General features: G+C 56.2%; 10 protein-coding genes across 10 annotated transcripts; 5 read left to right on the forward strand and 5 right to left on the reverse strand.

Annotated features, from left to right (window-relative positions):
- Positions 1 to 638: 638 nt before the first annotated feature.
- On the reverse strand, positions 639 to 1,889 carry TRAVEDRAFT_43982 (uncharacterized protein; the record flags this gene model as incomplete). The annotated part of the gene is made up of 3 exons (XM_008036774.1): positions 639 to 1,012; positions 1,079 to 1,551; positions 1,606 to 1,889. 3 exons carry the CDS (start codon positions 1,887 to 1,889, stop codon positions 639 to 641), a joined length of 1,131 nt encoding a protein of 376 aa, XP_008034965.1.
- Positions 1,890 to 3,475: 1,586 nt separating this feature from the next.
- Positions 3,476 to 5,197, forward strand: TRAVEDRAFT_43983 (uncharacterized protein; the record flags this gene model as incomplete). The annotated part of the gene is made up of 1 exon (XM_008036775.1): positions 3,476 to 5,197. The coding sequence occupies one exon, from the start codon at positions 3,476 to 3,478 to the stop codon at positions 5,195 to 5,197; it is 1,722 nt and encodes a 573-aa protein (XP_008034966.1).
- A 145-nt stretch (positions 5,198 to 5,342) lies between these two features.
- On the reverse strand, positions 5,343 to 6,910 carry TRAVEDRAFT_117288 (uncharacterized protein; the record flags this gene model as incomplete). The annotated part of the gene is made up of 3 exons (XM_008037043.1): positions 5,343 to 5,833; positions 5,893 to 6,075; positions 6,136 to 6,910. The coding sequence occupies 3 exons, from the start codon at positions 6,908 to 6,910 to the stop codon at positions 5,343 to 5,345; spliced, it is 1,449 nt and encodes a 482-aa protein (XP_008035234.1).
- A 494-nt stretch (positions 6,911 to 7,404) lies between these two features.
- Positions 7,405 to 9,027, reverse strand: TRAVEDRAFT_43985 (uncharacterized protein; the record flags this gene model as incomplete). The annotated part of the gene is made up of 4 exons (XM_008036776.1): positions 7,405 to 7,418; positions 7,476 to 7,949; positions 8,010 to 8,192; positions 8,250 to 9,027. The coding sequence occupies 4 exons, from the start codon at positions 9,025 to 9,027 to the stop codon at positions 7,405 to 7,407; spliced, it is 1,449 nt and encodes a 482-aa protein (XP_008034967.1).
- A 1,087-nt stretch (positions 9,028 to 10,114) lies between these two features.
- Positions 10,115 to 11,059, reverse strand: TRAVEDRAFT_43986 (60S ribosomal protein L10A; the record flags this gene model as incomplete). Its single annotated transcript, XM_008036777.1, has 6 exons — positions 10,115 to 10,212; positions 10,268 to 10,432; positions 10,485 to 10,600; positions 10,659 to 10,772; positions 10,833 to 10,994; positions 11,055 to 11,059. The coding sequence occupies 6 exons, from the start codon at positions 11,057 to 11,059 to the stop codon at positions 10,115 to 10,117; spliced, it is 660 nt and encodes a 219-aa protein (XP_008034968.1).
- A 562-nt stretch (positions 11,060 to 11,621) lies between these two features.
- TRAVEDRAFT_43987 (uncharacterized protein) lies at positions 11,622 to 12,719 on the reverse strand (the record flags this gene model as incomplete). Its single annotated transcript, XM_008036778.1, has 1 exon — positions 11,622 to 12,719. The coding sequence occupies one exon, from the start codon at positions 12,717 to 12,719 to the stop codon at positions 11,622 to 11,624; it is 1,098 nt and encodes a 365-aa protein (XP_008034969.1).
- Positions 12,720 to 13,729: 1,010 nt separating this feature from the next.
- Positions 13,730 to 15,212, forward strand: TRAVEDRAFT_69592 (uncharacterized protein; the record flags this gene model as incomplete). The annotated part of the gene is made up of 5 exons (XM_008037044.1): positions 13,730 to 13,884; positions 13,940 to 14,357; positions 14,418 to 14,858; positions 14,919 to 15,067; positions 15,124 to 15,212. The coding sequence occupies 5 exons, from the start codon at positions 13,730 to 13,732 to the stop codon at positions 15,170 to 15,172; spliced, it is 1,212 nt and encodes a 403-aa protein (XP_008035235.1). The 3' UTR covers positions 15,173 to 15,212.
- Positions 15,213 to 15,434: 222 nt separating this feature from the next.
- On the forward strand, positions 15,435 to 17,288 carry TRAVEDRAFT_26862 (uncharacterized protein). The gene is made up of 5 exons (XM_008036570.1): positions 15,435 to 15,848; positions 15,905 to 16,322; positions 16,376 to 16,804; positions 16,863 to 17,011; positions 17,063 to 17,288. Exons 1-5 carry the CDS (start codon positions 15,694 to 15,696, stop codon positions 17,112 to 17,114), a joined length of 1,203 nt encoding a protein of 400 aa, XP_008034761.1. The 5' UTR covers positions 15,435 to 15,693; the 3' UTR covers positions 17,115 to 17,288.
- Positions 17,289 to 18,025: 737 nt separating this feature from the next.
- TRAVEDRAFT_56561 (uncharacterized protein) lies at positions 18,026 to 19,619 on the forward strand. The gene is made up of 5 exons (XM_008036958.1): positions 18,026 to 18,243; positions 18,304 to 18,724; positions 18,787 to 19,224; positions 19,279 to 19,421; positions 19,473 to 19,619. Exons 1-5 carry the CDS (start codon positions 18,089 to 18,091, stop codon positions 19,522 to 19,524), a joined length of 1,209 nt encoding a protein of 402 aa, XP_008035149.1. The 5' UTR covers positions 18,026 to 18,088; the 3' UTR covers positions 19,525 to 19,619.
- A 949-nt stretch (positions 19,620 to 20,568) lies between these two features.
- Positions 20,569 to 22,980, forward strand: TRAVEDRAFT_63062 (uncharacterized protein; the record flags this gene model as incomplete). The annotated part of the gene is made up of 14 exons (XM_008037045.1): positions 20,569 to 20,669; positions 20,726 to 20,765; positions 20,817 to 20,897; positions 20,918 to 21,082; positions 21,136 to 21,231; positions 21,286 to 21,467; positions 21,519 to 21,558; positions 21,611 to 21,783; positions 21,837 to 22,021; positions 22,075 to 22,440; positions 22,504 to 22,640; positions 22,700 to 22,714; positions 22,768 to 22,823; positions 22,880 to 22,980. 14 exons carry the CDS (start codon positions 20,569 to 20,571, stop codon positions 22,896 to 22,898), a joined length of 1,656 nt encoding a protein of 551 aa, XP_008035236.1. The 3' UTR covers positions 22,899 to 22,980.
- Positions 22,981 to 23,198: the final 218 nt, after the last annotated feature.

Genomic DNA, 23,198 nt, shown 5'->3' on the forward strand with positions numbered 1-23,198 from the left:
GCCGTGGTGTTCTGCATAACAGTATGTAGACGGCTCCCAAGCTCGGGGTATGTCCAAATGTACCGTAAGATTATATCACTTCATTTTGATTTATGCGCGCCACAGCCAGCGTTCATCGTGCATTACAATCAATCTGTCAGACCAGTGTCGTACACGGTTCGGTGGGGAACACGTAAGGTCAGCCATACGTAACCGCTCGCCTACCGAAGGGGCGTGTGGATTGAGAATGATCTGTGGAAATAACTTGTATATGTGACGACTCGGAGCTATAGTTTAAAGAAACCATGCTTACCTGTGGGTGTGCAATTACGAACGGGCGCCAGGCACAGCTCGCATTAAAAAGTTTCGTAGCGTGGAGATTGAGTGGAGATTCGCCTCATCCACCTGATGATGAAAGTTCGTTCCCAGCCTGGGCGAGAGCAGTGGCACAGGACTTGCGGTGCGGGCCGACCGCAGGTACCATTCCCTTGCAGATGCGTCCTAGAAGCGGTGACCTATCTCGCTGCGCACGATGGTTCTATCTCCGTCTTGTCTTCGACTAGCTAACTCTCGTGGATTTTTTCAATCTCGGGCGGACGGACCTCGTATATATATGTCCGGCGTAGCATCACGAGACATGTCCAAGTCCATCTGCCAGTTCACCGAGCGTACGGAGGAGGGCCTAAGTGCTCGAACTCGCCCGCCTCGTGCGATAGAAGCGTCTGATTGGACGTCGCCGTGTGCTGATGGTCCGATGCGGAGACCAGAACGGACTGCGCGTTGGATGCTAGCGACGACACCCCAGACCTCTGCAGTGTACTTTCCCCCGCGAGAAGGGGTAGGGGCGGCGGTCTGGACTGCCGCTGCAACGGAGCCGACGGAGGTGCGGGTGCCATGGCAGACTGTAGAGCGGAGGCGTCTTGTTCCCTAGCCAGGAGAGACACGGCGGAGAGTGCACGATTCGGCGCTTCCCACGTCGGGAGACGGGGCCTGTGTCCTGTCGATAGCGAGCTCGTGGAGCTACCCTCGTAACCTGTCGCCGTGAGCTGGTAACTGTCAGACCGTTATACGTAGCACGACGCCTAAGTTGGCCACATACCGTCCACTTGAGGCACACACTGTGCCCGAGTCAATTTACGTTTGATCAGGTAGTAGATAGCCAGCATCGCCAGTAGCAAGACTGCCACCGCCCCGCCCACCGCCCCTCCTATGATCGCAACAAGGTTCGGTGGACGGCCAGAGGCTGCGCTCCCGGACAATGCACTTTCCGGAGCTACAGAGACAGATGTAGAAGCGGAAACGGAGGCAAGGAGCGAGGGCGTGGAAACGAAAGATGAGGTATCGGAGGTGAGGGCATCGGAGGTAACGAGCATGGAGGACGTGATAGTGGAGGCAGGAGATTGGGCAGTAGGGAGAAGGGATGTGGTAGGAACGATAGAGGACGCAACAGAGGATGTCGATTGCGAAGCAGTGGCAAGAGTTGCCAGGGTGGCAGAGGTATGGGTGGAAGAAGCGGAAGCTAGCGAAGAGCTTAGCGACGTTGACTTGGTTGACGAGAGAGTTGTACCCGAGCTAGATAAGGCCAGTTGAGTGGATGTGATACGCACTGAAACATTTGAGGCGTACCTGGTAGATTGCGTAACTGTACTGCTGGCAACATCTGACGGAATGTACCAGAAATGATCCGGCCAAAGCCTATTTGGCGCAGTCCCGTTTGGGTTTGTGACCACGAGCGTATGTACGCCGGGAGTGAGCGTAGGAGAGGCGAAAAATTGAACATTGAAGAACATCGCTTTGGGGTCCGCAGTCGGGTCGTGGTGGATCGCGTAGGTCTTACCGTCGATGACGAACAACTCTGATGGCCACCCCCAGTTCACTGTCTCTCCGCCGCAACCGATGACACCAACCATCGTTCCTATGGTTGAATAGGTTTAGCAATATCGAGACAAAGAGGATAGATTGGGACAACCTGTGAATACCAGAGTAGCCGTCAATCCCTCCTCCGTCACGTAGTGTAATGTACCATCATGTGCGGCTACGTCCAGTGATATATGCCAACCGCTGGAGTACACGATACAAGGGTTGCGATCATCTAGGTCAACGCGAGCCCCTTGTGCGGTCATTGGCGTGTAGCGGGGGTGCAGCGGTAGGAGAGGGTAATCGAGCTGGTGCAAGTCCAAAGCCAGTGTTATGGCTAGCGAACAAACATTGCAACTATATATCCCCCACTATGCCGTCGACACAATGATTGATATACAGCTACGGACAGATCGCATTAGAACATCATGTCTTTGTATCTCTTGCGCGCTGCCCGGAGTCCAATTGCAGCTATGGATAAACCTCGTGCATGCGGGTACCATCGAATGCTGCGACGTAAAAGATGCAATAGCTGTCAAACTATGTGATGAGTTTACTTTGCATATCGCACTGCCAGAAGGAGCATGTCGAGGTGAAGCGGCGGTAGCGCGCCAGCATCCGTATGATGCTCAAGGCTTTCGACCTGCAAGTTGTAGTCAGTGACCATGCGTATCATCAGGCACGTATCAGCAAAGCTCGATGCGTCCAGAAACCCCTACTATGAGTGCTCCAGTTTCAAGTTGCCAGCGAGTGCAAGTGAGCGGCAAAGTTGTAGGTCGCGGCCGCCTCGCAAGAGATCCCACAATCACAGAATTGCTTGCCTGTAGATGCCACTCAGCATGCGAGGCTACTCTTGGTTTGTGTCATCCGCAGTGTCTGGATCGAATTCGCAACGTAGAGATTAGCCCGGGTATGCGACGACGAGAGGCGAGTACATCGTGGTTGAGAGCGAACCCAACTTGGTGTAAGCGCCCGCTGCACTGCACCCATCGAACGGCCCGGCTAACAAACGTCCACTCGGAAGCCACGCCACCGCACGTCTTGATCGCGAGACTCTCCTCCACTCAACCTCCACTCAACAAGTTGCGGCTTGCCGTACTGCTACGTGTCATAGCGAGTTCAACGAATTCATCATATGTACGTTGGCCGTGCTGAGTCGTCGGAAGTCTCGCTCGACCAGCCTAACACCTTGGCATTTGAATTGTGGCCATCCAAGCAAAACCGATATCATCCGCCACGTACTAGCTCTAAGTCCTCGAATTGTTTGGGAAACAGCGCAAAACAGTGCCAACATCTACGCTGCTCGAAGCGTTTCGGAGATCCCAACCTCAGACTCGAGCAATTGCTACATATCAGTCGGTAGGCTCTTAAACATCACGAGCAAGCAATAATGGGGAGCTCTGATGCTATGAACTCGACTTCTGCATCTCCTAACAGGGCAACTCTCGAGGTCGAAGGCCCCACCAGGAGAAGTGAGCGAAGTCTACGAAAAGATGTTGGACGATTTCAAAGAACAGAGTGGGAGAATCACGTTTCAGCACACGCCACTCTTGGCAGTGGACGTGGTTCGTCCACGGGGTGAAATCGACGCCCTGGTGAGGCCCCACCTACTCCTCTTCTCAACGGTTCATGTTTTCTGATGGATCCGGGTGCGCTGCAAAAGACGCACCCTTCCGTGCATAGGTCCGGCGGCTCTAGCCTTCTCCCACATGAGATTTTGCTGCAAATATTCGAGGGAACGCAGCCAAATTCGCAGTACGAATACGACACGTCCGTAGTGGTTGGACCTCAAAACCCGTGGCTCAAAAACCTGCGCACCAAGAAGGCTCTCACGCTCGTCTGCAAGGCTTGGTGCGGACCCGCCACTAGGCTTCTCTACGCCGACATTGTTGTAAGACGAATGGGCCAGGTTGCAGCTTTGGCTCGCACCTTCCGCGAAGATCGATGTGCAGACAGCCTCTCCCGTCTTGTGCGCAAGATCACCTTGGACGCCTGCATCGTCGTCCTGGTGTTCGCCGAAGTCGTTCGCGAGGATCTGGAGCTTATCTTGCAGGTATGTACACACCTCCGGTCTTTTTCCTCCTATGCGGCCAAGGGATTTTGTGGCGGAGATCAGGCCTTTTCTCTACGAGATTTGACTTACTTCGTACCAATAGGGCCGTCCTCATCCCAGCGCATCCAGGACAGCCTACGAATCCGGGAGCTCCACTTGGTATCGCCCGAAGCGTGCTTCGAGTCGATCATCCCCCTTCTCTCCTCTGCGGTATGCCTTACCTCCCTCATCCTGGAATCTTCCCCCCGCTGGATTCGGAATGACTTGGAATCGGAGAGTCTCCCATCGCTCTGTTTTCCCTTACTCGAGAATCTCGAGCTCCCCTTCTCTCAACCTGATCTCGGCCTGCAGGACTACGTTCGCTCGCGATGGCGTCTACCAGCGCTGAGAGCACTCACGCTCGTTGACTGCGACGAGCCCTCCGCAGAAGGAATACTTGAAGCGCACGGTACACAGATCAAGTACCTTCACTTCCACGATTCGCCGTACCCCGACTTCCTAGCGAACAGCACAGCACCGCCTACGGTGTATGCCCAACTGGCGCGACTCTGTCCAGCGATAGAGCACCTCGTAATCCCCGCTGCCCACGCAGTTTTCATCGACATCCACTCGCCCACGCTACGGTACCTCGACGTCTTAAATCCACGCGATATGGGTCCTCCCTCAGAGTTCGCGCTACGGTATGGCTACCGACCGCGTGTTCCAAAGATCACGCTCTCAAAGACTGCGCGCGTTCCGCTGCTCACGTCCACCCGCTACGTCCTCTTCAGCTGGACTTTCTTACCACGCGCATGCCACCCCTCACTCATCACAGTGGACGAGCCGGACACGCAGATTATTCATCACTTCCAGTACTGTCGCATCATCCAGACGCGTGGATTCGTCATGAACGACCGAGAAGCATCCTCAAAGGACCTGTATTACGAAGACGGAGAGTCACAGGAGCTTGACGAGGACTCGGACGAAGGTAACTGGGAGGGCGTAGACGTATACGGGGAACCGGCCAAGGACGAAGGCAGCCGGTATGAGCCTTCCAGCGGCTCCGATGAGGAGACGAGCGACGACGACTTGTGGTCGGCGTCTGGAGACGAGAAAGTTCTTCCGCAGAACTACGAGGAGGACCCTGAGCTTCAAAATGACCGTGACGCGGCCCGCCGGTTCCTCCTCGAGCGGTTTAGTCTCAACCAGAGTTGCGCGCTCCTGAAAGGTGACGCGGACGAGGAAGATGAAAATGAACAAGAGCCCGAGGGTGCTGAGAGGGAGGCATCGATGGGGGGGCAGGACGGCGGGTCTAGCAGTGTGATGTAGGTCGACAACGTGGTGTCCAACGCTTGAGGTGAGTAGGGTGCCACATACACGTAACTACCTCGCTAACGCCTCCTGGTAGGTTTTCTATATCAACGATGTTGAAGTGTACCATAGTGTAGCCAAGTTACTCGAACAACAGTTATGCTCAGCGCTCTGGCACCTCCAGCTCTCTGAACCTTCGGATCGCAGCGACGGCCATAGCAGTCGTCAGACCCTTATTGCCTATCAAGATGTCGCTTAGGCCGTACTTGTACATCCACCCCGTCGGCCACGCCCCGTCCTCATCTTGCATCGTAAGGAGCCGGTCATAGCCGCGGCGGTCCTGTAGGCCGGCCGCAGCTGCAGCGAGGAGGCGCATAGACAACGCGGACGCGTCCCCTGGTTCCCCTAAGCGCTCCGCGACTCGCTCTTTAAACAGCACGGGAAGGTCTAATACACGGCTGGGCAGCGGGGAGGGGACAGCAAGCAGACGGGAGAGAAAGTAAAGGAATGCATCGGCGCCGAGATAGTAGCGTGTGCCCCAGACATAGGCGCGGGTCTTCAGGATGGCGAAGACCCAGTCGAGCATTTCGGGAAGCTCGTGGATACGGCTGTTGGTGTGGAAGAATGTGAGGACGTTCAGGCACACGACGTGGTCTACGATGATAAAGTAAGTTGGGTGTTAGACGAGCATGAAAAGCGCGTGCAACGCCTACCGATGCGAGGGCGGGAAGGGTCGTAGTACATGAGAGTGATGCCGTCTTCGTTTCGCAAGGCGAGGATGTCGTCCATGATGTCTTTCTTCATATCCTCCGAAAAGCGGTCGCTCATCACCGTGCATGCGATCGACGTCGTGTCGATGTCGGCGGGGTATTCCACCGTCGTCAGCACGGGTGATCCTTTGTTGAACGAAGACATTTAGTATACGACAAGCACACCCACGGACGCAGGCTCCATACCTGTGAAGAATTGCATCCTGCGCGCCGGCTGCGGCAGGTTGACCAGATGCGGCATTCCAATAATTTCCAGCAGGAGAAGCTGTTCGAAGACTTCCTTGATTTCGACTCCAGTGTCGGTCGTAGACCACATTCGCCCGGCCTGATCAGAGAGCCACTGTTCCCCATCGGTGACCGTATCGCGCGCCAGCATATGGAGGGTCCGCCTGAGCTCCGCGACCTCGTTGAGCCTGTAGTGTACTCCGGTCATGCCGATAGTCGTGGCGGCAATGAGATGTTCAACCTCGGTGCTGATGAATGCGCTCCGGGCAACGTCTTGACCCGTCAATTCAGCGAGGCGGCGGTAGAATGTGGGGCTCGACGTGCGCTGGCCTGCGTGGGAAGACGTGAGAACCTGGTCGAACTCGGCCAAGATGTCGGAGGGGCAAGTGCTGAGGAACATGTCCCAGTCGGGAGTGGAGATGTTCCAAACGCCGTACACCCGCGACCCTGGGGCGATCCTCTTCAGGTGGCGGACACGCGCGATGATGGGTCCGCTCGCCCGACGAACAGATCGTGCAGAGCGGAACTGGTCGGCAATGTGCGACACTGGAAGTGAGAACTGCGAGCTGAGCAGGATGTACAGCTCGTCTTCGCCGAGACGATCCCGTTCGTAGTCCAAGAACGACGTGCTGTGCATCATCCGTCGTATCGTGTCCATAGGTATGATGGCCCCGGGCGGCGAAGTCCATGGAAAGACATCGGCGAGATCAAAGATAAAGCTGTCGCACGACGACATGGCACGCAGAGCCTAGTGAGCCGGGATGGCCGGTAGGAGGGAAAGGAAAGATGCTCTTGATGCCTACTCGACGCCGCTTTTGAGGGACCCAGGCTTGGCTGGGAGCGTATTCCGGCCGTTATCGCGTTGCTCTTTGCGAGGGACATTAATGGGACCGAATTGGGTGTAAGAAATTGATCTCCGAGCGAGACGTCGACAGACGACTACCTTACGAGCTGTGGCACTTTGTAGTTCCCTCACGATCGCACCCGGCACTGATAGAGCTGGAAAAGTATCCATATCCGGTGACAGCGCAACGAGACGCATGATGGACGTGTCAATCATAGCTGACCTGCTGACATGCGGCCAGGCGGAGATTGTTTAACTACACTTGGTGCAGAGATGCCATTTCCTGTGCATCGACCGGCTGTCAACGCTTCGTCCAGAGCACGACTGGTGTGAATGCGACTCACTCAGGCCACTGGTGTTCAGCGGTACACAGTATGGGACGTAAGTTACAAGCCCACGTCTGCTCATTATCGGACAGGTGAATGAGCGTCGAGTGCGAGAGAAGATCGGCATGTACCTTGCAGCGCCCGGAAGTGCCGAATGGCCGCTACCGCCATGGCAGTCGTGAGTCCTCTGTTCCCCACCAGGACGCCGCTCATGCCATACTTGTAGACCCACCCAGTCGGCCACGCACCGTCCGCCTCCTGCAGCGCCAGAAGCCGGTCGTAGCCGCGACGATCAGAAAGGTTCACCGAGGCGGCGGCGAGGACGCGCATGGACAACGCCAGCGCGTCTCCGGGTTCTCCAAACTGCTCCTCGATGCGGTCCTTGAAGACCTCGGCAAGGTCAGAGTGGAAAGGGAGAGTCCCGGGGACTGCGAGGAGGCGAGAGAGGAAATAGAGGAAAGTGTCTGCGCCGTAGTAGTACAAGGTCCCTGAGGCGTACGCGCGCGTTCGCAGGACGTGGTACACCCAATCGAATGTTTCCGGGAGCTCGGCCCCGCGGCCGTTGGTGTGGAAGAACGTGAGCGCGTTAACGCAAACGACGGGATCTAAACGAATCATGACGCGGTCAACTATGGTACCAACCTATCACTGAGCAATTCGCGCACCTATCCGTGGACGAGTAAGATCAAAGTATGTGAGTATAATGCCATCCGCGTTGCGCAGTGTGAGGATCTCATCCATGGCGCAACTCTTCTGGTCATCCGAGTAGTTGTTGTACATGGCCGTGAATGCGAGTGACGTCGTGTCGACATCGGGAGGGAATTTCTCAGTCGTTAAGACACCCATCCCTACGTAGCCCCGATATGTCAGACCTAATTGGCCCATACCAGGACAGTGAGAAGTACCTTTGAAGAACCGCATCCTACACTCGGGCTTCGGCAAGTCTACGAGACTCCGGTCTCCCGTGACCTCGAGCATGAGCAGCTGCGCGAAGTTCTCCTTGAGTTCCACCCCTGTGTCCGTGGTCGACCACATGGTCCTAGCGTGTTCGCGAAGGAAAGAGTCCCCGTCGGCAACAGCATCGCGCGTGAGGATACGCAGCGTCTGTGCGAGCGCTTCGCAGGAGGTGAAGGGGATATTGACCATTCCGAGGGACGTGGCCGAAATGGCATGCTCGAGCCTGCTGCTGACGAACGCAGTGCGCCGCGGGTTCAGATTGTTCAGCTCCAGGAACCGAAGGTAGAGCCCAAGTTCAGGCATACGCGCGCCCATCTCCGCGGAGGTCAGCACGTTGTCGAAAGTCGACCAGACGTCTGTACGGATCGTGTTGCGGATGAAGTCCCAGTCTGGGGCGGATACCTTGAATCTCCCATAGACGCGGATGTTCGTTGCGGCTTTTGTGCGGCGGAGGACCTCGAGAATGTCTGCCTGAACATACAACGCTGCGCGAGCTGCGTGAAACGAGTCCGCGATGTCGGAAGCTTGGACGGGGAAGTGAGATTCGAGAAGGGCATAGAGTTCTTTCTCGTCGATGCTGCCCTTCTCGTAGTCGGAGAACGGGAGAGTGCGCATCATCCGCTGCATCGCAGACGGGGACACAGCGTGACCGAGAACAGGAGACCAGCGGAAAAGATCAGCCAGATCCAGCACAGCGTTGTCAATTGAGCAGCTACTAGAAGACATTATGTATGAGCAGGGACCGGGGTACGCGGCAACATGATGGAGGGACACGTACGTTCGCGGTTCAACGTCTACCAGCATTTTATGGATTCGGTGGCGTCATAGTTGAGTGAGCGTCCAGCACATGCTTTCGGTGAGCGAACGGCCATCCTCTTACACACCGTGAATGGATACTGCGTACAATAGCACGCGGGGCTCCGCGGGCGGCAGGAATAGTCGGTAGAAGGTATTCATGTCTCATTTAGTAAGACTGAGGCGATAAAGCTGCGAACAGGATGTCCGAGCAGTGTCGATGAGGACAGAGGCCGATCGGATGCGAGGAAGGTTGCTACCCGGGTCAATGAAAGATAGGGTCAGCGCGACGATTCGTTATATGCATCGCACTATATAACGCACCCGAAGTCAATTTGACCATGACGATTGTGGCCCAGAATGGCAGCGACGACGGCTGTAAAAACCCACTGCAGACCTCGAGCCGACGTTTGTGGTTAGACTTCCTCATGCACGAGAACTAAAACGCCACTGTGACTCTCAAGGCGCATCGATAACTTGTACAACTTGGGTCGTCCATGTATACAGAAGTCTACAAGGTTCTGATTCAAACGTCAGAATAATTCACAACGATGTGGACAGCACTCACCTACTCCACATGAGCTTCGACTGCGCTGGGTTTTCAGTTGGGTTGATGCGCACACGAGAAAATGGGCGTTTCATGTGAAATCATTGCTACATAGCACGTACAAGCATAAACCCATGATACATCCCGGCATATCCAGCCAGCCAACCCGACCACTCGCTCCAGACAGCGTACAGAAAGACGAAAAAATACAAGGGAGAATGTTCAAGACGTCGACGACGCAGCACGAGCAGGAAATCTGCATCAGCTCCCAATCGGCTCCCAGCCCTCTAGAAGCCGTTGGTCCAAGCGTGCGGGGCTTCATGTTGTGCATTGCAGTCTGCCCGTTGCGAGGTGTCCGATCCTGTCCATCCCCTTGACCTCTTCATCGTCTGTTATTGACCGAGAACGCGTCCGCAGCCGTCCCAGAGGAGCGAGGAACGGCGGGAAGTGGTCGAAAGAACGAAAGCGCGTCTAGTACAGACGGATGGGCTTGCCCATCGTCGTCTTGATGTGGAGCGACTTCACGTTCTGCCAGTTCTTCTTGAGCAGCGACACGAGGAAGTTGATGCCTGCAGAAGGTCAGGTCAGCATGCGTGATACAATACGCACAAGTGGGGCACGTACTCAGCATGACGTTGGCGAGGACCTGGTCGTCGGTCATCTGGATGTGGCCGACGGCGACACCCAGGCAAAGAACCTTCTTGAGCTGGAACTTGATCGTCGAGCGGACCTCGGTGATCTTGTTCGCAAGGTCCTCAGCGTGGGAGACGGGCGTGGGGAACTTGCCAGCTGCGGCGAGGGTCAGTATCCGTCGGACTGCACACACATGAGCTAAGCGTACCCTTGGACAGACCGGGGCCAAGGAGACGGGGGATCTGCTTGATCAGGGTCTCGGAGGCCAGGAAGGCGTCGTACTTCTTGGCGAGCTTCTTGACGAGCTTCTTGTTCTTGTTGAGCCTGGAGGGGGATGTCTATTAGGAATGGCCGCGGCGAGTGGTACTGAATCTTTACGCACTTCTTCAAGTCATCAACGGACATGTACTCCAGGTCGATCTGCTTGGCGCGATCGATGTCGGCGGCATCGGCGAGAATGCAGATGGACATGCGAGGGCGGGGGACATGGGGGAGCCTGAGCAGGCATTCCCGTCAATACACAGGACACAGCGAAAGCAGGGCAGGATGTACGCACTTGACGGTTCCAGAGAAACGCTTGTCACGCTGGGGGTCGTAGTTCTTGAGACCAATCTGGAGCTCGACGGTCTCGACGAAGTTGCGCCTCTTCTCGCCGGTTGCATCGGCAAGGAGCTCCTTGATGGAGCCCCGCACGCTTGACACTGAGAGCTTGCTTGAGCTGTACGCGTATAATCAGTTCCGACATCCTCATAAGGCGTAGAGAGCGTGGAGAACGGACCTCATGCTTTTGGATGGATGTCTTGAGGACTTGAGGGCTGTTTACGGTCGTCGATCACTCCGTCCTCGACGCTATCCTCAAATTCTGCAGAGTGGCTGCCGTGGGAATGAACTGTATAGTTGTGACAGTTACCGTGACACAATCACTCGGTCCGCGATCCCGAGTCCCGACGGTCCCACGGGCGCTTACAGCTGCTCGCGACACACCGCACGGCGCACACGATCTCGCCTTGAACTTGGACTCGGACAACCTCGGACAACGCGCTTGATTCCCTGCCGTGCTCTGGAGCCTGGATAACCTTGCCGACATCATACCACAGTGATCTGAACAGGATAGTGAAATGCCCATCCTGCACCTCCACTCCGCCGACTATCGGTGACTACGGTTCATTGAGCCGTGGGTGCATCTCCAGCCCGTTCTTTCAAGACTTTACTACGTTCTCGGGAGCTCGCCAGAGAGGAACCCGGGCCGGTATAGTTGCACAACCCATCCCTAGATCTGCTCGTATTCGATTGTATTGACATGAAATCCATGGTATCGAACCAATAGTTTATCTCTCACGAATCCTCATCTGTTCCCATCCGCTTCATCGTCTCCAACATCCGCCCAGCACCCTGGCCCTCCCTTAATGCGGTCCAACCATTGCATCTTCATGCTCTCAGTCCACCACGAAAGATTTCCCGGCTCGTCGGGAGGCGTTAGAACTACGATCTCCAGGTTCACATATGCAGGGTATTCTGCCAGCTTCCTCAACACCTCGCCGGACCTGCAGTACGACCTCCACAGTTCTCCTCTAAGTGCTCCAGACGATGGCGGATTGCAGGGTTGTATGATGACGCATCGTAGATGCGGATGCGTCGCCGGCGGCCACTCTCCAGATCGAGGCCACCTTTCCCTCACCGGCGTCTCCTCCTCGTGTTGTCTATCGACGGGAACTCCTATCTGTGCAGCGAGCTCGACGGGGATTCCGCCAGGCCCGAGGAGGTCGCTCAGATTCGATACCCGGAGGTGTGTCGTTTTAGGGGCGTGCGTCGTCCACGGCTCGAGTCTCTGCTTCCGCAACATCCCATAGATTGTTTTGGTGTCGATGATGTGCAGCCGGCGCAAATTCGGGAAGATGGGAGGTGTCGACACCCCAGAGAAGAAGCTGCGTGGGTCGCTCGTCCCGAACACAGTGAGCTCGCGCAAGGACGGGAACGTGCAGCTGAGGGTGGGAGCGTCCGCCGTGGAACCCGCCGACGAACGACCGCCGCTAGTAGGGAAAACCTGGAGGACGAGGGAGATTATATCCGCTGATACAGCTCGGAGGAGCGCGCGCGCACCATCTGGGAGGGACCATGGTACTGATCCAGGGACCTCGATAGGCGCAGTGGTGCCAGAGCCAGCAAACTCGGATGGTATGCCGAGTACTGCCAGGGTGAGATACAGGTGCTTCACGCGCGGCCGAGCACCGCACATAGGCTGGCATTGCTTTTCGTACGTCGACACGAACGACGATAAGCGTTGTGCATAGAACGCATCAAGGAAGATGGAGTGGAATCGGGTAGAACGGGCAACCGTACGTATGGTCTTGGAGGTGAGAGAGAGGGAGCAGCCGGTGCGACCACCATCAGTGCACGCGAGCGCAAAGATATGTTGAGTCACCTCGAGCGGTAGGATATCCATGGCACGGTGCGTCCGCTGAGCGCTGAGCTTCCGCGCGGGTTAAGTAGAAGTCTGCGATCAACCGCAGTTAGGTGGGTATGTGTACATAACCGTGACTCTCTGACTCAAGATCTAGCGAGCCCGGACCCGAATGGCTTCGTGGTGGTCAATATCATGTGTAACACGACTGCTACGTATCGGCCTACGCCCAACTCGCCACTATTGGCCCTTCGTCAGGCCGTCAGGTGTGTGGAATCGAAGCGTCGGGTAGACAAATTCTGACCAGAATAACACGCAGTGCCATATACACTTTGCAGCACTCGTATCGATATCCCAGCATTTCAAATGTCGTCATTCCGAATTCTCCAGCTGCGTTGTCGCTATGTAATCAGGCGAGACGGTCGTTACCATTCCGAAGAGGTCAGATGATCGTCATGAGCGAGGGACTACAGCGCAGGTTTGAAACAACAGGTAAGCCATTTCGGAATGTCGTCTACCCGTAGATTGATGACAGTGCTTTCTATGTAAAGGGGTAGTATTTCACACAGGCCCCGTCCCCGCCAACGCAGCAAAGAGCGGTGCCGCACACTGTGCGAAGTACAGCCATCGCAGGAACGGTACCATCCATCAGAGCCAAGCTTTTCTTTCTATCCGGCGATGCAGGCGTAATGTCTAATCTCCGTTGTTCTCGGACTATAGCGTTCGACGTTACTATCATGCAAACGATATTTGATGATTCGCATTCGAGGATGTCTCTTCGGCGCCGGATGAGATCGACCGGCTTCCCAGCCACTGTGCGCTTCTTCAAGACCAGCGATGGTCGGACAGAAGACGTAAACCCGCCCCAGGCCCGTTGGCGCATGCAGACGTCGTGGCGATCCCATAGAACACCGCCCTCATGTTCCGGCCCCTCTCGCTGCCACTCCGACGCATCACCGCCCATCGTCATGGCCATATAAACGTTATGAAGTTTCCGGCAAGAACCTGCCAAAAGTTTACAACTCACCCCTCATCTGTTTTCGCAACTGGCGATGGCACCATCTGTACCTCCTCTAACCGTTCGCCTCTTTCGTGCTGTCCATGTCTCCGGCTGCCCGATTGAGGGCGAAGTCGAGCTCAATTTGCGTGGAATACACGAAGAAGACATACAAGAAGTACACGTCAAGCTGCGGGGCGTCGCGCGGACGTACGTCATGCATCCGAGTCTCTAAACCCAAACCAACTCACACAACTTGTCCTAGGTGCATAACGCGGGACAAGGATGACTCCTATCAGCACATTCCTCTCTTCCAGGGCGACGCTTTACTCTGGCGTCGCGGCGATGCGTACCCTCCCCCCGGCTCCGACACCCTCCGTTTTCCGTTCCGATTCCAGCTCAAGCCCGACCTGCCTCCCTCCTTCAAATTCGCGAGCATAAGCAGAAAAGCATCGATCTTGTACGCGATCTCCGCAGTCGGCGTGCGCCCGGGCACATTCAACTCGAACTATCGCGTTCGTGTACCACTCGCCATCGTACCCGCAGATCCCGCCGGGGTGCTCATGCGAGAAAAACTGGACGTGATGCGTTCAGTGGAGTCCGAAGTCGGATGGAGGACCGAATGGAATGAGGCAAAGATGCGGCGCGGGCTCTGGGGCGAGTGCTCCACTGTCCAGGTCCTCGTACGTCCACAGCTCCTCTTTACGGATCGAGCACTGGCACTCATCTTAGCTTTGTATCAGCTCTCGATCCCGAACCTCCCGGCGTACCCGCTCCACGTGTCTATCCCGTTCATCATCAAGATCAAGTCGGTCTCCGCGCCGCTCACGCGCGCCAAGGCCGACGCCCTTCCCGCGGACAAGCCTGCGTTCCCCGCCGTGCCAGTCACTTATGAGCAATTGCAGTTCAAGCTCAAGAGCAAAATGCGGATCGAGGCGCGCACGTGCACGGATATGCCCACCAACGACGTCATGGTCTTCGCGCGTGGTGCTGCATCTGAGGCGTTCGTAGCTGACGTCCCACCGCGGGAGTGGGTCCCGCTCGAGAGTGACGGCGGCGGCGAGAAGAGTCAGTATGCAGTAGGCCCAGAGACGAAGGGGACGTGGATCCAGCGCGCGACCTTCCAATCCTCATTTCGCCTCGACTGCCCGCCCACGTTCTCGACGAAGACGGTACAGTGCGACGTATGTGCCTTTCTTTGCCGTATGTGTGAGAGCGATATTGCATGCTGATAGCATTCTCAGTACGCCCTCGCGGTGCGTGTGCCATTTCCAGGAATGGGCAATGACTTCCACCTCGATATGCCCATCGTGATCACATCGGGAATCACCTCCCCCGTTTTGCGAGAGTGGTCCGACGGGAGTAGCATGAGCCCGCCGCTGCGCCTGCCGCCGTATGTACCTGATCTCATTCTCCCTGCACGCTGGACTCATACCACCTGTCTTGCAGGGAGTATTGGGACGGCAGTAGTCTCGAGTGGACCGTTATCAAAGATTGAATTAGCGCACTACCACAGAGGCGTTATTTACATAGACCAGCACCAGGCAATCGTGTATATTTATTTTATTGCCATACCACATTTTCCACGCGCTGGATAGCCGGTATCCACCACTACACATACCATATTTGGAGGCACAGCCACCCAATCGACGCGGGAGGCCAAGCCTTGTTGCTGGTGGCAGTCCTCTCTCGTCCATCACCTCGGCGTCCACCGTTATTCGCGCATACCACTTTCTTCAGTCCCCTCCAGCACTGACAGTGCGCTCCTCTTTCTACATGACCTCTACTAGGAGTGTGAGTCTACCTTGTGCAGCCAACCACTCTTAGCTCGGTCCGTCTAGCGTCTCATCAAGCACTGCCTCTGGGTCCGCAGTGACTACGCCTGTCCACATATCCACATATGCTCGGCCATCTGCACGAGGCGTCACCATCATATAAGCTATATTGATTGCAGAGTTCGCTGTCGGACCCTTGGAGACGCCCCGCTACACCCTGTGAAGCAGTCTGCCAGCCAAGCCAATGGCCCCATCCATCGCGCCGATCTCCATCCGTCTTTACCACAACATCTTGGTTTCAGGGTGTCCCGTCGAGGGAGAGATAGAGCTCAACTTCCGCGGAATCCAGGAGGATGGTATCGAGGAGGTACATGTGAAGCTCAGGGGCATCGTACGGACGTACGCCATCATCCCTGTCTCTTCTCGTCTCGCCCTTGCTCACTAAGCCATACCAGCTCCGTCCATCGAAATAAGAGCACACAGATCGAGACACTCCACATTGTTCGCGACGATGCCTCACTCTGGTGCCGCGGAGGCGCCTACCCGCCGCCAGGTTCCGACGTCCTCCGCATCCCGTTCCGCCTCCAACTCCCGCCCTACATCCCTCCATCCTTCCAGCACTCAGAACGCGCCCGAGAGGGATCTGTGCGGTACTCAGTGACTGCGGTCGGCGTGCGTCCCGGCATATTCCAGTTCAATCGCCGTATATGCGTGCCCATGGCAGTCGTGCCTTTCGATGCTGCGGGTGTGGCCGTCCGGGAATCGCTTACCGCGACGGTAGCGGCGGGTGCAGAGGTTGATTGGAAAATGGCGTGGAGGGAAGTCAAGATCAGGAGGGGGCTCTGGGGCGATAAGTCTACCGTTAACGTCCAGGTGCGTCGCCAACGTTATGCTACCACAGGCTAGTTGGCTAACAGAGTCCACAGCTGCTACTTCCGAACATAGCTATATTCCCGCTCTTCACACCTATCCCTTTCATCATCAAAGTCAAGTCCGTCTCGGCACCCATCACCCACGAGAAAGCCAACGCGCTTCCCGCGGACAAGCCTGCATTCCCTCCAGTACCAGAAACCTACGAGCAGGTGACATTCAAGCTCCACAGCCACATGCGGATCTCGGTGCGGTCGATGTATACAGACCATACGTCTGCCGATGTTGCGGTCTTTGCGCGCGCCGCTTCGTCACAGTTCTTGACGGATGTCCCTCCGCGCGAGTGGGTCCCGATGACGCGTCCCGGGGAAAAGGGGACTGAGCCGGCCGACGAGATGGGGATATGGGTACAACACGCCACGTTCAAATCGTCCTTTAGTCTGGCCTGCCCTCCGACGTTCGTGGTCGAGTCGCTCCAGTGCGAGGTGCGTTGTTGTATGCATATCTCTCGGTAATGATCCGCGATACTCATCCCGATCGCAGTATATGCTGCAGCTGAAAGTGCCCTTCCCGGGGATCGGGAATAACGTGAACATCGCCGTGCCTGTCGTGATCTCTTCGGGCCTGAATGCACCGATCGCGCCGGGTAGTGGGGATGCCAGTAGGCCGACGGTACCACTCGGGCTGCCACCGTATGTATCCTGCTGCTCCGCCTAACAAATGTGCTTACAACCATTTTTCAGAGCATACTGGGACGCAAACGATCACCAGTGGTCGGACGATACCAAGGCCTGAGCCGTGGTTCGTAGTCGTGCGTATGTTTCGCAATACGGAGTTGCCCAGAAGTCCTTTCGCCCATCTAAACTCTCTGCTACGTCGCGCGAATGCAACGCTATCTCTTCCGTATCTGCCGCCGTATATGTCTTGCATATAAGAACTGACTGTGCATTGACGCCACTTGTAATAGAACATACTGAGACGCTGGCGACCTTGAGACGAAGACATTAAAGAGTGAGGTTCTAGTTTGCCCAAGATGTAAATACTATTCCCTCTGAGGTCTGTGCATGCCCACTACCTCTCTGCTTCATAGGCGGAACCTCTTATAGCGGACATGGTCATTTCTTTCGAATGTTGCATCTCTGCACAGTCGACATGTGAAAGATGTGATTCCCAGTAGTTTCTTGGTACCTGATCTTACGCTGCGCAAACTTTTGTTACAGCTGCCACAGACAGTACTGCTTTCCTAGCATATCACTGCGCATGCCATATCCAGCTGAATCCCTCCGCACCGCCACGAATGCCAAGTCGCCGCCGCTGCCGCACAGAGGCGCTCACTCTCCTCTCGGTCCGCGACGTCGATCCTCGTCGGTCACTTTCTCCCCCCTTCGTGCAAAGGTCCGAAGGCAAGCTTCCTCGATCTCTCATGCCGCTCGCGAACTCCGATGGCTATCGGATATTGATGTGGATTACCTACAACGTGCCCCGCTGCGTCACTGCGGCGCAGCCGACGCCGTTGAGCTTCGGGGCTGCCGTCAATGCATTAGCATCGCGCCCGCATGGTGACTTGTGGTGGCGATCATGAGCGGACCCGATCACCACCGCCATACGTTTCCTAGTCGGATTCGCTCCGAAGCCCATAGCATATAAAGCATCATCGCGAGCCACCGTGGCTTCGCAAGCGGCAATTCCGCGCCCACAGCCTGCCACGAGGCTCTCCACTAACATTTCAGTGTGTCGATCGCGACTTACTCTTGCATCTGCACGCCAACATGCCCTCCTCAAACCCCGCCATCTCCGTTCACCTTGCTCGCACCTTCTTGATGCCCGGCCACTCGGTCGAGGGTGAAGTCGAACTCAACTTCCAAGAGTTGCAGCAAGACAACATTCAAGAAGTGCACGTCAAGCTCAGGGGCGTCGTGCGAACGTATGCAGACTTTCATTTGCGTATAACGAGGATGCAATACTCATCACAGTTCCTCTACAGGGAGCTTACCGTAAACACCACCACAGACATCAAGACTGTGCCGTTGGTCCGCGACGATGCGTCCGTCTGGTCCCAGGGCGGCGCCTATCCACCACCTGGCTCCAACACCATACGCATCCCCTTCCGCTTCCTCCTTCCGCCGGACCTCCCTCCGTCTTTCCACTACAGTCGCTACGGCCGGAAGGGCGCTGTGCGATATGCGGTAACTGCTGTCGGTACTCGCCCTAGCACCTTTAGCTTGAACCGTCGTGTGCATGCTCCTCTCGCCATTATACCCAAGGATTCTCCGCAGGGCGTGGCGCTCAGAGAGAAGCTCTCTCTGATGGCGGCCACGGGCGCAGAATGTGAGTGGCGGAAGGAGCGGAAAGAAGAGAAGATGCGACGCGGACTCTGGGGCGACTACGCCACTGCTCAAGTCGAGGTATGTTACCGTACTGCGTCCATGTAGTTTTGTATAACAGGCTAAACACGCCTTGAGTATAGTTGCAGATCCCGAAAGTGGCGGCGTGCCCTCTCTACGTGCCGATCCCGTTCGTGATCAAGATCAAGACGATCTCTGCGCCTCTCACGCGCGCGAAGGCCGACGCGCACCCCGCAGATCAGCCTGTCTTTCCTCCAGTGCCCACCTCATTTAGCGAAGTGCAGTTCAAGCTCCACGAAAAGCTCTTCATCAAGGCTACCTCGCTCAAAGAGAAGGTCCCCGCGGACGTAGTTCAGTTCAAGCCGCACGCTGAATCGGATACTGTGCTCGCGGAAGACGTGCCCCCGCGCACATGGGTTGCGCTTGACAGCACCGACGAGAAGAAGAGCGGGGAAGTTGATCCGCACGCTAAGGGTACATGGGTCCAGGAAGCGACGTTCAAATCCACTTTCCGGCTGGACTGCCCGCCGACCTTCGCGTTGAACACGCTCACATGCGATGTACGTTCGTCCGCAGTCCAGCCATGCGATAAGGGTAGCTCATTCTATGCACAGTACGACCTCACGTTGAAGGTACCCTTTCCGGGTGTTGGAAACGATGTTTCGCTCTCTATGCCCATCGTCATCACTTCCGGCATCGATGTGCCAGTTGTGCGGGACCAACCAGACGCATCTGGCGCCCCACTGGACTTGCCGCCGTGCGTACTCTGCTTTGTGCTCCGATATCTAACTTACGACGACTCTCGCAGCTCATACTGGGACGCAGGCGACAAGGATTGGGACATTGACCTCAAGGATTAAAGCGTGACTTACATCTCATATCCGACATCGGCGCCATTATATCCTTGATGAATGTAAGATCGGCAACTACCTATTTATTGGTTCGGCGTGATCCACACCAAATGCGTCGAAGGCGACTCGAGTCGCTTTGCTCACGAATGCCAGATATCTCAGCTTTGATAAGGTGCGATATCAACCATCGGTTGTACATGCTGTTAATGTATCATCGCTCACGTTGGAATGCATACTCAGAAAGGGCTGCTCGGATCATTTGTGCCCTGTCAGTTCGAATCTGACTTGCAGGGTTTGCAAACTAGCGACCCGTCACGGTCGTAAGTGAACAGGTTGTACGCACCAGCCGGTCCCTTCGGCACGGCTAAACCACCGATGAGCGGCGCACGCGAGCCAGGCGCTCATTAACATCTCCCAGGAAGGCCCGAGTCTCCTAGCTTTCCCGACGTCTATCTGCCACGCGGCCGAGAGTCTGCAGAACAACGCCTACGCGGAAATATCTCAGCATGCACCGCCGCACACGCCGCACGCAGATTCTATTGAAAGCTCGAAGCGGATCATCACCTTGATGTCAGTGGGTAAGTCACCAGGTACGTGCATAGTTTTGTCGGCCTGTACACGCGCTTCTAGCTTCTCCTTGGCGAAGTCCTCGTCCATTCAATCGGGCATATTCGCGGAAGGTGCGCCTTGAGAGATTATCCGACTCCTTTCGATATGTTTCTGAAGGCTCGACGGTGCGGGCCGTCTCCCACCGCACCCGAGGGTATTGGTTCACAGGTAGGCTCGAGCTTATGGGTCCACGGCGTACGTTGGAGCTGATCGCGTCTACCTCGAGTATTGAATACGAACTCACGGAGATTTAGCAGTCATATGTCGCACGAAGCCGAGCGTCGCAGCCCGAGGTTCTTCACGAGTCTCTTTGCTTGTTTTGAGCTTCGAGCACTTCTCAGGATACATATTATCTGAGAGCGCGCTGTCGGGGTAGTATAAAAGACTGCGAGATCACCACTGGAGTCCTCAGCGTCGCGCTCTATCCAAGTCAAGCTCAGCACGATGTGGTCGACACTCCTCGCGTTTGTTCTCGCTTATGCCCAGATCTCCAATGCCCTTCTCCGCTTTCCATGCTCGCAGTACACGGTGATGCGCGCAGACCCGTACGTGTTCCTTCTGCTCTGCTACAACTCTGACTGACCAATGCACTTGCGACTAGGCTCATCAACCCGGACGCCGTAGGGCAGCATCTACATCAGGTATGCCGTCTCTTTCGTATATTGCACCCGTCTTCTGACCGTGCGATCCAGGTCATTGGCGGAGTGCGTACACCAATCCTGGGCACACCATCGCGTTTGACTCACGTCGAGCATCCTCGCCATACAGAACAGGTATGTCCGGTAGTGTCGAGGAAGTATATCCGTCTAACGTCGACGGCAGCTTCGACTTTAACATGTCGAGCGGGCTCGACCTAGAGCAAGCGTCGACATGCAGCTCGTGCTCGATCGTGGAGAATAAGTCCAACTACTGGACCCCGACCCTGCATTATCAAGCGGCCAACGGGAGCTTCATCCGCGTATGTTCGCGTTGAGCATCCAACGGCCCTCGCCTGATCGCTTTGATTTCCAGGTGCCGCAGGCTGCCGGTCCGCTCACCGGTAGTCCCAACGCCGGCATGGTGGTCTACTACATCCAGGTCGGTAGCAACATCAAGGCGTTCCCGAAGGTGAGATTTCCCGTTGCTCGCGAGGAAATAGCCTCACGCATTACGGGCATGCAGGGCTTCCGCATGATATCTGGCGACCCGTGGCTCCGCGCCTACGATCCGACTATCGACGACTCGCGCTCGATCCTGTTCCGTTGCCTACAGTCCAATGACGCATCTGGAACCGGCACCGACACTCACGGGCTTCCGACTACGCCTTGCCCGGGTGGTATCCGTAGTCAGATCAACTTCCCGACGTGCGTTATTCTTCGTGACGTCTTCACTGGCTGCTTATTTCGTTTCCGTAGTTGCTGGGATGGTAAGAACCTCGACACGCCCAACCATAAGGTGTGCAGCCCGTTGTACGAGTACGACATACGCAACTGACCACAAGACGTAGGACCACGTCCGCTATGCCATCAACGCGAGCTTCGGCGACTTCGGCCAAGGCTGCCCTTCGACGCACCCGGTCCAACTCCCGTTACTGTACATCGAGACCTACTGGGACACCACCGCTTTCAACAGCGGCTGGCAGAACGGTAAGCAGCCCTTCGTGTGGGCCATGGGCGACCCGTAAGTTCATGCCGCAATCATTCCTTTGCGTATACTTACCTGGTATTCGACAGTACCGGCTATGGATACCACGCCGACTACATGATGGGCTGGCCCGAGGATGTCCTCCAGAAGGCGATGGACCAGTGCACGGACTACGGAGGACAGGTCTCGTCATGCCCCGTTCTCCACACTCGTGCGGACCAGGACATGAATGATTGCGCCGCGCCTCCTCGCGTCGACGAAGTGTTCGAAGGCTGTGAGTACATCCACACACGCCCCCGATGTGCCTCCTGACGCAGTGCCTCCCAGGGACGAAGACTCTCCCTGGTTGCAACCCCGTCCAATCCGGACCTGCTCGTGCAACGCCGTCGAGCGGCTGCGGCGCGCCCACAACGACCCTGCCGGCGAACCAGGTCAGCTGGTTCAAGAGCGGCATCGACGGCTGGGAGGCCGTAGGTTGCGCTGCAGAGCCCGCGGGTCAGTCACTTCTTACAGGGGGCACGACGTCGAGCAGCAGCATGACGATTGAGTCGTGTCTGAGTACGTGCAAGAGTAAGGGGTTGCGCTTCGCCGGCTTGAAGAACGGCAACACGTGCTCGTGCGGTGGTTCGTTCGACACGAGCAAGTTGTCGACGAACTATGCGTGCAACATTGCATGCAAGGGCGACGGCGGAGGTGAGTATTTGATATTTCATGTTGTCTCGGGCAGATGCGCGTTTACTGATGAACCTGATGCAGAATTTTGCGGGGCAGCTAACCGCCTTGCTGTGTACAACAGCGGAGCGGTCGTTACCGTGCCCCCTTCTCAGCCCACGACCACTGCGCCCACTGGAACTCAGCCGACAGGAGGGGCTACGGTCGCCAAGTACGGACAGGTAGGCAATTCTATGCGAGCTGTCGTGCAACAGCTTACCGACCTCTCTACCCGGATCAGTGCGGCGGGCAAGGTGTAAGTCTCGGAATGATAGAGGCGAGGCATTAGCTAACGTTTTCTCCGTCTAGTACACCGGGCCAACGGTTTGCGAGGCGGGGTCTACTTGCAAACAGGCCAGTCCCTAGTGCGTTTTGCCAAATTATCGCTGCATTCATCAGGTTATTGACAGAAGTCATATAGCTACTCGCAGTGTTTGTAAAGTGATGCGTGTAGACGACGAACTCCAGATAGCTGGGAATTCACGACACCCAGCTACTATGCCTCACATGCTTTTGTATTACCACCCGTGTGCCTTTGAAATCCCGTATCTGCGCACTCCAATGGATCCGATTATTGTCACTACATGTTCGCGGCCTGCGTGTTCTACGACCAACGTATGCCCTGAACATACTCACCTGCCAGATCGGGAACATGCGCGTCGAGGTGACATTTGGGCGTCTACGTATATCCGTCGAGCTCGTCGCGTCTACCGTCTCCGCTACCACCGTCTTTGTGCTTG

Source organism: Trametes versicolor (assembly GCF_000271585.1).
Source record: "Trametes versicolor FP-101664 SS1 unplaced genomic scaffold TRAVEscaffold_3, whole genome shotgun sequence".
In the NCBI taxonomy this organism is placed as follows: Eukaryota; Fungi; Basidiomycota; class Agaricomycetes; order Polyporales; family Polyporaceae; genus Trametes; species Trametes versicolor.